The following is a 17,026-nucleotide window of genomic DNA, read 5'->3' as shown; positions in this document are numbered from 1 at the left end:
GTGCCGTTAGCCTGCCGAAGGACGCTGAGAAAGTGCCATCTAGCCTTAAAACAATGTGCATCGAAGCCCTTCGTCTCATCCTCGGGGTAAGGACTTTTTTTTGTCTTATTAAACCGTGCCTTTGTTAGCTGGTTGTCTCCCTTTCTAATGGGTTTCTCCTTTTTCTTTGCGAGCGGTCCAACATTTGTTGGCTATGCACAAGCACTTAAAGATGGGTAGCTTAGATGGGAGAATTCTTTCCATGGTGCAGGACCAGAATCGGGCATTGGAGGCCAAGCTCACATATGCTAAAGCAAGGGTGGCAAAGATGGAGGCCAAGGTGGTGGAAGCGCAGCAAGCCGAGAACAAGCTGGCGATTAAGTTGGAGGAGGTCAAGATTAGTGCCGATGAGCAATACGAGAGTGGTTTCTTCGCAGCAGAGGCGGAGTGCCAGAGGCAGCTTCCCGGTTTGAGAGAGAAATGGGTTAAGCGGGGATGGGGAGGAAGTTTGGGAGCCATGGGGACTTATACAGATTTTGTGCTATGGAAGGAGAACCTGCTCCCAAGGCGAGAGTAATGACCTCGGCGCAAGCCGCAGTCGCGATGTGCGCCAGAGATTTCTCGCTGTCTCTCGACAGGGCTCACGGTTGAACTCCCCCTTCTTATTTTGAGATAAGACTTTATTTTTCTGGTAAATTTGACCAGATGGCTTCTCAACAGTCAAGATAGCGCCGTGCCAGATGGTTGTGTAATTAACTTGTTTCGATACTTTGCTTTTGGATGTGAGTGGCACCGAATAATTGGCTAAAGCCAAGTCGCGGTATGTAATAGTTTGGTAGGGTTGGCGCCAAACAGTTGGCCCATGCCAGGTCCTCGGCAGGAGTAACACCACACTCTTGATTTTTACTTGCACGTTGATACTAGCATTCCATAGGTTAACAGAGGGGCTATTGCAATAGGCCCATTTTTTGGCAATTCTGAGTCGAATTCCTTAATTCTGTTCTTGTTGTGGAATTGTTTGCATGTGTAGTTATTTTGCTGCGAATCTTTATTTGTTTGTGTTTGCCCGTATATATGCCCGCCCCTTGCTCTGGGTTAGGTCTTTATGATACCACCGGCCTAAGCTAGAGTATCTTTATAAATATACGGTAGGTTTGGATGACTGATGCCCTGCTGGGGTTCTTTGGAGATCTGCTTGACTTGAAAAGAGGCCGAGCCGAGTGATTTTTAATATGTATGGAAGGCCAAGCATACCAAATAGGGGTGATTCGGTGTTCGATGTCGCGAGGGTGAACATTTAAGTTCTCAGGGGGTGAAACGGCCATCCCATTGGATCCCGAATCGTTTAGGATTTGAGAGAAAAAATTTGAGGATTTGCACAATGTTTTTCCAGTCAACTCCTTTCATTAGCCAAATTCTTTCTATTACAAGCGTTGGAGATGGAGCTACAACTGATTCGAAAAAGAAAAAAACATATCTTTCTCTTGGGGAGTTTTCCTCATTACTTGTAGTACTTGTGGAGTTTCCGTGCATTTTAGGGGTTCCGCACGGGAGTTCCATCCATTTCCTCCAAGCAGTAAGCTCCTGGTCCAACCACTTTCGTGACTTTGAATGGTCCTTCCCAGTTTGGAGTGAATTTGTTCTTGTTTTCGATGACTTGTTCCCTGAGGATGAGGTCTTCTAGTAGGAATTTTCTGATTCGAACATTGCGGTCGTACCCCTTGGCAGCCTCTTGCTGATATGAGGCCAATTTTATGCGGGCCTATGTCTCGGTGCTCCTCGACAAGGTCGAGGTCCACAGCGAGGGAGTGCAAGCGCTCTTTCAAACGTCTGTTGATTTGCCGATCGACGGTCGTTTCATGGCTGGCCGTCTCCCCTAGCTCGGAGTCAGGATAGCAGCACGAGTAGGTGCTTGCCACCCAGACCTCCCTTAGTCGTTTAAGGGCAGGAGGGCTTCTTTGGAATTCGTCGTCACATCGTGGCGACGAAGGTCTGCGCCTCATGCGCAAGTCCCCGTCACCTTGGCATCCATTGTCCTAAGGGAGAGCTAGACGGTCTTTGGCTAACCTTCTAAGCTGGGGGTTCTACTGCTCCTTGACGTGGCATGGAGTCTGTTCCCTCCGCTCGCATGAGCTGCAAGACCTTGAATCCTGGGGTTTTCAGACGTCCTTAAGTTGGCAGAGGTCGTTTTGCACAGTGTGTATGATCTCGTCTTTGGGCTCAATATGTTCCAGAAGGCAGATGTAGGCTCTGTGGTGTGGCTCTAACGCCGAGCCCTCGACCTCACCCTCGCCGGTCGGGTTTGGAAGGCCCATGGTCCAAGGCCCCTGTCGGGCCAAGGAGTATTGCGTTGTGGAGGTTTGAATCAATCTCCACCATTTTCTTGGGGAAAGGTGAAGAGATGTGAGGGGGAGGTGAAGAAATAAAGAAGAAAAACAGTCAATGTTTACGTCAGGTTCACCAATTATGGGGTGGTGTTCACTCTACTCAACTAAATCTCACACTCTTAATTTGGGTTACTTCACTTGGGTTTGAAATGCTAGCTCCCTTCTCTCTCTACCGGTCACTGCACAGGAAGCACACGGTTAGTGCCTACCGACCAAAGGTAGCCGGCGGGCACTCCGATGACTAAGTTAGTTCTGATATGAGAAGAAGAAACTAAACTCAGTAGGAGGGAAGTTCCGATTTGAGAAGAAGAAACTGAACTTAGTAGGAGGGAAGAGAACCTATCAGATAGGGTTTATCATAGTAGTATTTATAGAGGAATGTCTGCCTTGAGAGCCAAGTTGGAGGGGAGCACGCTCCCTCGTGCCGAATGACGTCACCAATTGGGAACTTCCAATTGAACTTCCCAAAACAAATAACCTTCAACCAACTTTAGACACTCAAAGACACATTTGAATTTTTTTTTTGGTCAAACGAAAATTTGAACATAGACTTTTTAACTGGATTAATGACATGGAAAAACCAAACGACTCTTTGATCAACTAATTGACTCTTTGACTACATCTATTCTAATATATAAAGGGCCATCACTTTGGTGTCTCCCAATTTTGAGGCTATTTGGACTTTTGCCTAATCCAATACGACCCTAATTCAAATCACTTAATCCCAATTTTCCAACGTGTTATAGGCGGTTACAGATTGGGCAAAATGGTAAATTTACTACCTGACTTCCCACCCCACGTTGCTTCTTCAAAGCTACAACTGTGACTAAGAAAACAGTTTCCACAAATGCCACGCTGCTCCTTCGTCGTCTTCTTAGGCAAACAAATCCTCTACTGATCCAACTAATAAAATATCTTTGAGTCTTTTTACAAGAAAGTCTAATCTTTCCATTAGAGGAATTTCTTAAAATGCTTTCCAGTAGGATGAAATTGAAGGTTTATGAGGGGTCGGAAAGTGCGGGAACATTTCATGCAACGACTCTGAAGAATTACTGTGAGAATGTTCATGTGGATCTTTTTGCTGCCCACGTGATTCTCAAGGGGAGAAGTTTGTTGTCAGAGGAATCGATTAAGGTTTTCGAGGAGTCGGAAAGTGCATGTGGTTTCAACGAAAAATGAATGGTGAAGATGCTGAAGCTAGGCGACAGGGTAATAGATTTGATTTCCCCAGTTTTTATGGTTGAATTATTGCATTTTCTTCTCTTTGAAACCGTGTAAAAGTTTTGTATGTATAAAAGTTAGATATTCCATTTGGGAGTTTTAAAGACACGGAAATTGTCATGTTTAGCCATGTTACGACAGAAAAAGCGAAAGTATCAAATGGAAATTGTCATACCCCACTGAAGTGTGTGTGTGTGTGTGTGTTATGATGTATAACCATATTCTTAAATTTACATCCCCATTTCCACATTACATTGACCTCTTTTGTAACAAGGTCGTACTATTGATGACTAAAGTTTTTAGGGTTTCACCGATCAAGGTTTAGTCACAATCAACCATAAGCGAACTATGTCATCAAGGTGGAAAAAAGTGGAACAAAAACTATTAAGGAATGTAGCGGAGGTAGGAAGGTTGCCACTTTATTAAAGTCTCTTACCTCTGACAGATAATAAACTTTTCCAAAAAGAGTTTGGACAGCAATTTTTCTCTTGATACCCTTTTCAGAGTATCCCGACATATCCATGACAACCATACCTAGAATAGAAAGAACCACCATCAGCAACCAAAAGCATCACATCAAAACTTCTAAGCTAGTTGATGATATTGGATACACACCAATTGCTATATTAATCTAAATTTTGTTTTCAACACATGTTATGTTCCATTCTGCCACATTTGGTAATATACGAGCACATAGTAGTAAATACAGCTTTCCAGAACATAACATCATGAACAAAACGACTCAATTTCAGATACATTAATGTATGTGATAAGCTCATACTGAACATTTTGCCAGCAAAAATGACTGCAACTGATCAAGCTTGTGTTACAAATTACCATGAAATATCATTCTGGGCAGTGAACAGTGATCTGCGAACAGTGTTATTGCTGTTTTATGCAGAAAATTAAAGAAGGGAAGATAAGAAGAAGAAGAAAAAGAAGACAGATCTGGGAATCACTCCGAGAATTAGGCATCACACATAGATGCCCAAAGGCATTCAACCTAGGGTTAGAATTGCATCACACAACTCAAAAGAAAGCTTCAAAGCTCAGCAATTTCATAAATATTCAACTCCCTTATTATTGAGGCATAACATCCTTATATATAGACTAGAGACTTCTTAATTCAAATAAAGAAACTACTAAAACTTTAACTTCTAAAATCAACCCAAACCTAAGTAATTCATAATGAACTACCAAATAAATAACTTGACCCACAAGACTACGCCTGGGCGACCCCTACAGCCCATGTCCCTTTTTGAGGCATAACATCCTTATATATAGACTAGAGACTTCCTAATTCAAATAAAGAAACTACTAAAACTTTAACTTCTAAAATCAACCCAAACCTAAGTAGTTCATAATGAACTACCAAATAAATAACTTGACCTACAAGACTACGCCTGGGCGACCCCTACAGCCTATTTTGGAAGCCTCAAAAATTACTGAAATACCCTTGAACCGTAAGACTACTAAAAACTGACTTTGAAACATAATTATCCTTACTTAAACATACATAGGACTAAGACTTAAAACATAATTATTACTTCGTTAGATTCATTCCAAACAAGCTTGGCTGCGCTGCACAATTTCCGAACGCGAATGCTTCCTTAATCTTGTTTTTTCTTGCTCCTTTTATGGGCCACACCAATAAGGCCAAATGTTAAGTTATGGGTGTAGTGTGCTATTAGTTTATAATTAATGTCTTATGTAATAGATTAGTAGATAAGGGTGTAGTGTGTAATTAATTCTTTACTCTTGTATAACTTAACGTAATGAGAAAACAACCCTAACTTTTGGGTCTCAATTCTAGCGTAAAATCAGAGCGAACTTTACCTAGCGACCTATTTCGTCAACCCTCGGTGATCAACCAGCTATCGATCAACACTGTTGAATCACCGACAGGAGTTGCCAACCTCCGACTAGTCCTTTGTTGGCCCTTCCTGTAGCTGACGAGATCTCAGTTGCTTTTTCCAGCCATCTCGACTCTCTTTGCTCAGATTCGAGAGAGACCCAGACTTGTTTGACCCCATAAGAGACTCGCCGGTAACTTTAGAGTCAACCCAGCCTTTAATCAACCACCGACAACAAGACCCAGTCTTTTCCAAGGCTTATTTGTGTCTTTCAAGCAGGACCCAGTCATTTCTGACGCTGATGAGCACTGACGTGTGCTCGTTTTTACTATTGCTGCTCGATTCCGACACATCCCAACTGTTTCTGCCCTATTTCAGTGCTCGAATTCTTGTTTGATACTGTTCCGGCTGTCGAAACGGTGGTAAGAGCCTTCAATTTGTGTGTTTGGACTTGTGTTCCGCAGTTGCTGTGTTTAGCATTGGTTTTGAGGTTGTTCGGTGTGAGGTTGACTGTGTATTTGTTTGGGTTTGCTGTTCTTTCTACATTGAAATGCCGGGGGATCAAAAAAAGGCTTCCGCCGGTACAAATGATGAGTTGAGTCGTGTAGGGACTTTGGATAAATTTTCTCTGGAGATCTGCCATATTAAGTTGGATGGTACCACCTATTTGATTTGGTCTCGTACTTTTACTTTGGCTATTGAGGCCCAAGTGATGTCAGAGTTTATTGGGGTCCTGTTACTCCACCTAATGAGGCTGTCGAACGTAAGAAATTTAAATCTCAGAAATCTTAGTATGACCTGGTTGTTTAACTCTATGAGAGCTGATATTCACCATACTTTCCTGCTTCTTGAATAAGATTTGGACTATTGCAGCCCAAACATATTCTTAGCAGGGTAATGGTACTCAATGTTTTGAAATGAGGAAGAGACTCCGTACATTGGAACAAAATCACAGATCCGTCGCTGTGTATTTTGCTAACTTGAGTGGGGCGTGGCAAGAGTTTGATTATTATCAGGGATTTTAAGTTGTTTGTTCTGTTGATGCTGCTAATTGACTAAAGCAGTTGGAGAAAGAGCGTGTTTATGACTTCCTTGCTGGCCTTGATATGGACTATGATCAGATTAGAGTGCAGGTGTTGGGCCTTGTTTCGTTTCCATCTTTGGGAGAGGCCTATGCCATTGTTCAGCACGAGGAGAGTAGGAGGGGTACTATGTTGCATACTCCTACTTCTGATCATTCTGCCTTGATTGTTGTTCCTTAGGGTCAATTTGGTCCTCCTCCATAGAGTGGTAAGTCCTAGCAGCAGGCCTATTGATTGTGAATCCCTCCGATGTGATTATTGCAACACCAGCCATACTAGGGATTTTTGTTGGAAGTTACATGGCCGTCCCTCTTGCGGGCGAGGGGGTGCACACGGTGGTCGTGGTCTCGTGCATTCTCAGGCCCAATCCCATGTTTCGGAGTCTACAGTTGCTACCTTGCCTGATTCTGGGTTTAGTACTGGGTTCAAGCGTCTTTTGATCCTGTTGGTGGTTTTTCTCAAGGGGAGATGCAAGCTCTCAAGCGCCTAATGGCTTGGGCTAATTCTCCATCTACTATCGCTCCCACTTCCACAGCAGACCCAACTTCATCCTATTTTGCTTACATAGGTATTCTGGCTAGTGCATTTACTGCTCCTTCTGCTATTCCTTGGATTATAGATGATCATATGATAGGTTGTTCTTCTGTGTTTGATTCTTACTCTACTTGTTCCGGTAAGGATAAGGTCAGAATAGCAGATGGATCATTCTCTACTAATTCAGGGAAATGTTTTGTTTGCTATTCTCCCTCTATTTCCCTTTCTTCAGTTCTACATATTCCAAACTTTGCCACTAACCTTCTGTCCGTTAGTAGTCTTACTCGTTCTGCAAATTGTTCAATGACCATTTTTCCTACTCATTGTGTTTTTCAGGAACGGGACACACGCAAGGTGATTGGCAGTGGTAAAGCACAGGGTGGCCTCTATTTTTTGGAGTCTACACCTCGTTCACCCATGTCATGCGGTCTCACTCTGCAAGCAGATACGAGTTCAGCTCTTTCTATGTTACATTAGTGGCACCGTAGATTAAGTCATCTCTCTTTTGGGATTTTAGAGAAACTTTTTTCTAGTTTAATTAAGCATTGTTCTAGAAGTCAGTTTTTTTTTTTTAAGCCTGTGAGCTTGGAAAACATAAACGTTCATTTAATGCACCTAGTAATAAACGGAGTGCTTCTCCTTTTATGGTAATTCATCATGATATTTGGGGTCCTTTCCCTATTACCTCTCTTAAAGGTTTTCGGTGGTTTGTCACTTTTATTGACTGTTATTCTCATGTTACTTCGATGTATTTACTTAAGTCAAAAAGTGAAATCTTTTCTTGTTTTAAATCTTTTCATGCGATGGTGTGCACTCAATTTGATACGAATATCAAAATTCTCTGCAATGACAATGGCATTGAGTATATCGATAGGAATTTTAGGGCTTTTCTGGATGAAAATGGTAATTCTTTTTCAGATGACTTGTGTTGACACTCCAAAACAAAATGGAGTTGTTGTCATCTTGTTAAGGTTGCTCGCTCTCTTTTGTTCACCATGAATGTTTCCAAATATTTATGGGGAGAAGTGATTTTGACTGCAACTTATCTTATCAACCGTATGCCATTCAGTGTTCTCCACTTCAAAACTCCTATTGTCTCCCTAACAGTTCTCGTGTCCTAACTCTTCCCCTTAAAGTTTTTGGTTGTGTGTTTTGTTCATGCTCCTCACCCTTCTGGTGGCAAGTTGAGTCATAAAGCACAAATGTGTTTTTGTTAGGTATGCTCCTGCTCAGAAGGGCTATAAATGTTATGATCCTCACTCTAGGAAGTTTTTTGTCTCTATGGATGTCACCTTTTGAGAAACCGAATCTTTTTACTCTCCCCCCACCCCATCTCTTCAGGGGGCAACATGTTAGTCAGGAAGAGATGAGAGAGGAAGAGGTGTTTACATCTCAGAATCAAGGGTCATGGTCTTTATCACTTCCTTTTCATAGTGAGAGGGAGAAGGAGAAGTTTGGAGTGGACATTGGTGGACAAGTGGATGGGGATAGGCATATCAAACCAAGTGAAAGGCCTACTACCTTGGTAATGTATCAAAAGAAAAGCAAATCTTCACGTGTACTGCCACCTTGCCAATCACCATCCCCTGCTTCAGCTCCGGACTCCTCAGCTCTGGTAATGAATCTTCTTCCATGGAACCTTCTATTATTGATTCTGATAATCTTTCTGTTGCTCTTCGGAAAGGTATTAGATCATGTACTCAACATCCCATTTCCCAATATGTCTCTTCTGATCGTTTATCTCCTTTGTACCATGCCTTTGTTTCGTCTCTTTCTTCTATATCTATTCCACAGGGTTGGTATGATGCGTTCATGATATCTGAGTGAAAAGGAGCTATGGTAGAGGAGATGACGACTTTGAAAAAGAATGGCACTTGGGAGCTGGTGTCACTCCCAAGGGGAAAGCAATCAGTGGGATGATAGTGGGTTTTCACTGTCAAACAAAATGCTGATGGTACAGTTGAGAGATATAAGGCAAGACTTGTTGCCAAGGGTTTTACTCAAACCTATGGTATTGACTACGAGGAGACGTTTGCTCCAGTAGCAAAGATGAACAGTGTGCGAGCTCTACTTTCTTGTGCTGCCAATTTGAATTGGCATCTTCACTAGTTTGATGTGAAAAATGCATTCCTTCATGGCGAGTTAGAGGAGGAGGTGTATGGATGTACCACTAGGATTTTCTTCCTCTGAGACTAAGGGAAAGGTGTACAAATTGAAAAAGGCTCTTTAAGGGTTAAAGCAATCACCTAGAACTTGGTTTGGTAGATTTTCAAAGGCTATGTTGAGATTTGGTTACAAACAGAGCCATGCAGATCATGCTATGTTCATCATAGGAGGTGCTGGTAAGATTGTTGTCCTTATTGTTTATGTTGATGATATAATAAGGACAGACAATGATGATGGTGAGATTTTCAATCTTAAGTCTAGTCTAGCTCAAGAATGTGAGATTAAGGATTTGGGACCACTGAGATACTTTCTTGGAATGGAAGTGGCAAGGTCAGATAAAGGTTTTTTTATCTCCCAACCAGTGATTTAAATATGCGAGGCGACAAAGCCCTCATTGAAGCGAGGCGAGCGTTTAAAAAAAAAGAAATATAAACTACATAAATGACCAAAATTCACTCCTGCCATCAAAACAAGAATAAACATCACCATATTGCATAATAACCAACAATCCAACATATGAAACACAAGTAAAATACGTAAAATACGCTCATAAAATGTAACAATCCAGATATTCCAAGCAAGATTTGTCCTATTCGACATCTACAATATATACACAAACAAAGGAGATAAAATATGATCAACAACAGTAGTATATATGTGTGTATATATTAAAAAAGAAAGAAAGACCCAGCAGTCCACTCCAGCACTAACTGACCCAAAAAGGGGCAAGAGAGAGAGAGAGAAAAGGAGAAGGGTGCGTGCGTGCGTGTGCGTGTGTGTATATAAATGGGGCGGTTCCACGGACAACCAATTAAACACCTAAAAAAACACCCCAAATCTCAATCTCCTAGTTCCCGATCAAATTTTTATGATCTGAACCGTTCAATGTGTGCAAAATGTGATTTTAAAGGTGCCCGTGAGAAATTAGCAAAAAATATGACCGGGAAGTGCTTGTTTTGAGCAGTTTTTAATTGAACCATTTATCAAATCTAAGCTAAAAACTGCTCAGATCAAGCCCTTCCCGGTCTTTCTTTTTGGGTGATTTTTCGCTGGTACTCTTAAAATCACGTTCTAATCACATTGAGCAGCTTGGATCATTAAAATTTGATCGAAAACTATGAGTTGTTTATTTAGGTGTCTAATTAGTTGTCCTCTAATTAGGTGTCAAATATATATATTATAAAACACAATGGTGTGGGGACAAGTTGTTGCAATAGTTGAGATTGAATTGATCCAATGGTTGAGGTGAAATTTCCCTTTTATTAAATTGTCCAGCCTCTTTCGTTTAATTACAGAATTGCCACTGATCAAAATTACACCCACTTTCAAATTTGAAACCCTGCAGCAGAAGAGTTCTCCTTCTCTATCTCTCTGATCCCACACAAACACTACCTCACCCAAACAATCTCTCTTCTTCTCATGCGCCCTTTTCTCCTTCACCGTACACCACTCACGACGACACTGACCCGCCTTTTAAGTTCTCCACAATCGAGACCCCCTCGCCCCTCTCTAGCTTTTGCTCATGGTTTGAATCTAGCGGAAGGGTACAAATCAATTACAATCGGGGTGAGTAGTGCCGTAGGCACGAGCAAGCACTAGTATATACACACACGCACGCACGCACAAAAAAAACTTCTTACAAGGGCGCCCTTAACTTGTTAAGGTAAGGACCTCCCATTTCCCGATCGAATTTCAATGATCGGAACCGCTCAATGTCTTCAGAATGTGATTTTAAGCTATAGCGTTTTTATAAAAAAACTGATCCGATCGAGCCCTTCCCAGACATTTTTTTTTGCCAATTTCTCACAAAAACCCTTAAAATCACATTCTGAAGACATTGAGTAGCTCGGATCATCAAAATTTGGTCGGAAAAGGGGAGAAAAAGGGATGTCCTTACCTTAACTAAAATAAGGGCATCCTTACAAGAAGTGGACTATATATATAGAGTTCTTTTCAGGTCCGGACGCCTTACGGTCCGGATCTTGTATTTCCTGATCAAATTTCGATGATCCGAGCCGTTCAAAGTGATCAGAACGTGATTTTAAGGGTACCCGCGAGAAATCAGCAAAAAAAATGATCAGGAAGTGCTTGATCCGAACAGTTTTTTATTGAATGGTTCAGTAAAAAACTGCTCAGATCAAGCCCTTCCCGATCATTCAGTAAAAAACTGCTCAGATCAAGCCCTTTCCGATCATTTTTTTTGCTGATTTCTCACATGTACCCTTAAAATCACGTTCTGAATACATTGAGTGGCTCGGATCATCGCAAATCGATCGAGAAAGGGAAAATCTGGACCATAAGAAAATCCGGACGAGTGGACCTGAAAATTAGTGATATATATGTATATATATATGTACACACACCCGGCAAAAAAAGAAGAAAAGGAGAAGAAAATAAGAGGAGAGAGGTGTTCGAGAGAAAGAAGGGTGCAAGAGAGAGATCAATCGATCTCAGAGAGAGAGAAGGCAGAGAGCTTACCTTCACGATCGATCGCAGAGGAGAGACAGAGGGCTTCGTTCGCAGAGGAGAGAGAGGCGGCTTCGATCATGTGTATTGTGTGTGTATTCTATAATTGTAATGCTTATTTTTGCCCTTATATTTTGTTTTTGACCTGGACGACGCCTAGGCATGCGTTTTCAGCCGCCTCACGCCTCGCAACTAGGCTGTAGCGACTAGGCGGTCGCCTCTTCCATGGTCGCCTCGCCTCGCCTTGCACTGATAAGGAGAGGTATCAACGACTTGTATACTTAGCTCACACCCGACCAGATGTTACTTATGCAGTAGGTGGTGTTAGTCAGTTTATGCATGACCCTCGTATTTCACATTTAGATGCAGTTTATCGTATCTTGAGGTATCTCAAATCAGCTCCAGGGAAAGGAATTCTGTTCTCCAATCATGGTCACCTGCGGTTGGAGGCATTTACTGATGCCACTAGGCTGGTTATGTGGATGATAGGCGCTCTACTTCTGGCTACTGTACTTTCCTTGGGGGAAATTTGGTTACTTGGCAAAGTAAAAAGCAGTCAGTGGTCGCTAGATCTAGTGCACAAGCTGAGTAAAGAGCTATGGCACATGGTGTTTGTGAGCTCTTGTGGCTCCCAACCTTATTATGTGATTTGGGACTTTCTAATAATGGTCTTATGAAACTCTACTGTGCCAACAAAACTACCATAAACTTTGCTCATAATCTTGTTCAACATGACAGAACGAAGCATATAAAGATTGACAGCCACTTCATCAAGGAGAAGCTGAGCGAGGGTTTGATATGTATGCCTTTTGTGAGATCTGAAGATCAATTAACTGACATATTTACAAAAGGACTTGGTAGCAAGAGTTTCCACCCCATTGTGTTCAAGTTGGGCTTGATTGATATCTTTGCACCAACTTGAGGGGGAGTGTTAAGTTATGGATGTAGTGTGGTATTAGTTTATAATTAATCTCTTATGTAAATAGATTAGTAGATAAGGGTGTAGTGTGTAATTAATTATTCACTCTTGTATAACTTAAAGTAATGAGAAAACAACCCTTACTTTTGGGTCTCAATTCTGGCATAAAACTTTACACCAAAAAGATATTCCTTTGTAGAAAAGGCGATGGATGTCCTTTGTAGCAAAGGCAATGGATGTCTGATCGCTTCAGGAGCGTGAGTGCGTGACCCCATCTCGCTCCCATCAAGACAGGAGTGCACTTCTTACTCGGGAGCACCGATTCGAGCTCCCTTCTCGGGAGCACACCGACCTTGAAAGCTCCCTGTAACTAAGCTCTCATCACTTGATCAGTGCCAGTTCTATGACCAAATGCTATGTTAAAAGGGTAGATTCTGCTGCTCTTACCTATACCTTTATATAATTGTAACCTCTACCAATTCTCTAATACTCATCAGAAAACTGCTTACAGACCGGGCCATTAACCTATACAGTAAGAAAGTTGAACATGTACAGGTATACAGTACATTACCTTTGTCTGTAACAATTCGTCTAGAGATCACATTTAAAATTTGAGCAACTTGCGAAACATCCAAGGAAGAAGCTTCCCTGAGCCAGATCAGGTTTTCAACCAAATTTCGGTTGAACGGCTTCTCATTTAAAGCATAACGAATATATTTCCGCAAAATATCCCCCCCACCAAAACCAGTCTGCATATTAATAAACATCATCAAAATCCAACAGCCGAACGACTAATAGTCAATCTGATTTTTTTTTTCCCAAGTGACGAATAGTAACAAGGATAAGACAAATCATATGAGCCAATAAGAGCACAAACAAATCAAAGACGATTAAAAGAAGCATAAAAATATCTTCAAGTACAGGAAAGCAACTCGCTATCATATATTGGAAGAAAATATTACTTGTTTAACAGGAGCATAAAATGAATCAACAGCTGAACGACTAATAGGCAATCTGATATTTTTTATTCACAAGTGATGAATGGTAAAAAGGATAAGACAAATCACATGAGCCAATAAGAGCACAAAATCAAAGACGATTAAAAGAAGCATAAAAAGTATCTTCAAGTACAGGAAAACAACTCCCTATCATATATTGGAAGAAAATATTACTTGTTTAACAGGAGCATAAAATGAATTTAAATCACATTAAACAACGAGAACAATAAATCCAATCTGTCCCACCTAAACGGAAATCAACTTACAATACTTTAACTTTTAGCATTGCATCTTTATATCTACTAGTAAAGATGCAAATGCGTAGCACGTGAAATCTTAAGTTAAGAGCAATTAGTTCAAATTGTACTTGCCCTTACCTGCACAAATCGACAATGGCAAGTCAAATATAATCCAATTTATACATTCTAATCTTAAATGATCCTTATAGTACTTTAACTGTTTTTTAATGTCATCCCCAAGTTGTTAAAGTGTTTGGAGTTTGGACAACAACTTCACTACGACTGTGTCAAATGTGGCATCTGAGTTTGAGTTTGCCATTGCAAATTACAGCTTTCCTCTCTCGCAGCCCATCCTACCAAGTATGTGAGAAAATCAGAACTTCTAACTGAAGAAAGTGACTTTTTACGTAGCAAGTACTCTTCATTTTAACGTTATCTTGCCATGTATATATCTACAATGTTAAAGGGAAATTGTTTCCTTAAGATAAGGGAAAGCGTTCCAGGACTAAGATAGCTTCTTAAATTTTAGCAAGTAACTCTTGTAAATTGCAGTAAATAGTTCTATTCTTTAGTTGTTGTGAAAAAAAAGAACATAACACTCCTAGATAAGCGATGGCAATAAAGTTCTCGGAGGTAAAAAGTGTCTTAATCACTCTCACCACGTGAAGGACAAAGACCAGTTATATGCAAGAGCATATGATCATGTTACAGGGCATAGGCATGGTATGTGGCTCACCTTCTGCATCAGTCCTTCCAAAGTTGATTGTTGTACTCCATCTCTTCCTTTCTCAAGCAACTCGTCAATTGATTTACAAAGCATAGCATTTTTATTGACCTGAAGAAATTACAAGTTAAGAAGATAATCGTCCATCGAAAGGGAACTGGGAAAAGTTTGTCTTCTTTATATATGTACCTATGAGGGATCCATTACTTTGCTAAAATGCAGACCTCTCATTTCCTGATCAAAATAGATCCGAACCGTTCATTGTGTTCAGAACGTGATTTTTAAGGGTCCTCGCGAGAAATCGGCAAAAAAAACAAAAACAAAAAGAGACCGAGAAGTGCTTCATCCGAGCAGTTTTCATTGAAAGAAGTGCTTCATTCAATGAAAACTGCTCAGATAAAGCACTTCTCGGTCATGTTTTTTGTTGATTTCGTGCAAGTACCCTTAAAATCACGTTTTTATCACATTGAACAATTTGGATAATTGAAATTTGATCGAGAAGGGGGAGGTCCGCATTTTGTTAACAATGCAGGATCCTCACTGGATCAATGGTGTGTACATCTATATGTTTCATGAATAAAATTCTGAACATTCAAAGTTCTTAATAAAATTTCATGCCCATTACGCGAACAAAAAGATATGACATTCAAAATTGATGTACGCATTCACAAAGAAAGGTAGCATTGAGTCCTTCAAAAGTCATAAGTTCGCAGTGCAAATTTAGTGCGAGAGCGTGAGTGCGTCAACTTTAATATACGTTAGATTGAGGAGAGATTTTTCAGTGCCGAGCGGGTATATCCCACGTGGTACCCGCTTGGAGCATCCAAGCCATCCGATACACTTTTGGATGGCTCGGATTGAAACCCTCTCTCTCCTCTTACCCCAACACTTTCTCTCTCCTTTTCTCTCTCCAAATCTAAGGCGATCAAAAACGAAATGGATGGCTCAGATGCGCGAGCGGGCACCACGTGGTACCCGCTCGGCACTGAAAAATCTCTCTAGATTGAGTGCGTCTCGAGAGTGTCTGCATTATATATTTAAAATAAAAACATGTAAGAATAGCATCATCACTATGAAGAGCTTAACCTGTTCTTTTACTGTATCCTTATGAAGCAACATAACCAATGTCAGAATATGGTAGTCGAAGTGTTCGAGTTGTTGGATGCAATTTTCATTTGCGTGATTTCTTAAACAAGTGTTATCCTGTGTTTGACACATTTTGGGGAAGCAGGACCCTCCTCCTGACTGGGTAGTAGGAAATCCTTCTCCATTAAGAATAACACAGCTAACCCGCTTGCACTCCAAACAAGCAATTCGCGTATCACTAGGAAGAATATGCAAACTAAAGATTTCAACTTTGCGAATCTACAGCGCATTCGTCCCTGATTTGGGATTCGTGAGTCCTCCAGGTTGCACGAATTATGTGACAGAGGGTATAAATTATCCTGAATTCAAATAGACCAATGAAATGGTGGAGTGTTTTTTTTTCATTGTCGATGTGTTTGGTTGTGGAGTTTAAGCTCCATCCATCTTACCAAAAAGCGGCGCCTGGCCTTGGGAGATGTGAAGTTGTGGAGGGTGGTTAGGATGGCGATTAGCAAGGAGAAGGAGACGTAAGCCAAGGGAATGGCGACAATCCAAGGCATGGAGCTACGGCCGACCCTCGGCCCAGGGATTGCCTGCGTCACTGAACCCACTAGGTCAACCGCCTTCATCTGCATCCAACCCACCAGATTCTCTTCTTCTTCTTCTTCTACTGCTTGTACCTCTTCTTCGTCTTTTTTTCTTTTAACAACATCACGGCCTCTAGGGTTTGTATTTGCATTTGTTGTATTCCTCGCAGCTGCTGCCACTGATGGATATGGAGATGGAGATTGAGAAACCAGTCGACTTGAGGAGGGGAAGCAGAAAGTGGTAGACAAGGATAAAAAGGGGATATCTCCTCTGCTGCCTCTGGCGAGGAGAATGGTAGAGGGGAACAAGGATAATGAAGTTTTAGTAGTAACCATGCTAATTCTTTTCCTTGCTGTTGCTGTAAGAGAAGAAGAAGAAAAAGAGGCCAATGGTAGGCGGGGAACAAAGCATTGGGTACGAGAAGAAGAGAACGCAGAACCAAAGCAACTAGTAGTAGTACAAGGAGAACCAGCAACGAAAGCCATAAGGGCAGGCGCTGTACGGCTGGAATACTAGTACCAATAATGTTTTATTTATTTATTTATCCGCTAGTACCAATAATATTAGGTACACGGCACCTTAACTACGCCCTTCTCGCGTATACTAGCTTTGTGTTTGTGTCTATTCAATACACGGAATAAAAAAAAAAATCACATGGATGGTTTTTGGTTTTCGTGCATCGAACAAGCACAACACTAGTTGATAGAAAAAAGATAATTTCATAGTTTTTACGGTCCCGTGTTCGATGCACGCTTGCATTGGCCTCATGTTATACACTGAAAGA

At 41.2% G+C, this 17,026-nt stretch overlaps 1 protein-coding gene across 1 annotated transcript in view; it reads right to left on the bottom strand.

Moving 5' to 3' along the window:
- The window catches only part of LOC131322344 (uncharacterized), a 29,419-nt gene extending 12,697 nt beyond the window's left edge, over positions 1-16,722 (bottom strand). Inside the window, exons 1-5 of the mRNA XM_058353645.1 lie at positions 16,703-16,722; positions 16,104-16,600; positions 14,581-14,679; positions 13,179-13,356; positions 4,024-4,121 (exon numbers count right to left, since the gene is read on the bottom strand). Of these exons, the coding sequence (XP_058209628.1) occupies positions 4,024-4,121; positions 13,179-13,356; positions 14,581-14,679; positions 16,104-16,577 (849 nt within the window). The 5' untranslated portion in view covers positions 16,578-16,600; positions 16,703-16,722. The remainder of the gene's footprint in view (positions 1-4,023; positions 4,122-13,178; positions 13,357-14,580; positions 14,680-16,103; positions 16,601-16,702) is intronic.
- Positions 16,723-17,026: the final 304 nt, after the last annotated feature.

This window comes from Rhododendron vialii, chromosome 4a, assembly GCF_030253575.1.
Source record: "Rhododendron vialii isolate Sample 1 chromosome 4a, ASM3025357v1".
Taxonomy (NCBI): Eukaryota; Viridiplantae; Streptophyta; class Magnoliopsida; order Ericales; family Ericaceae; genus Rhododendron; species Rhododendron vialii.
Note: the sequence above shows the minus strand (reverse complement) of the source record. Positions and strands in the feature narration are given on the sequence as shown.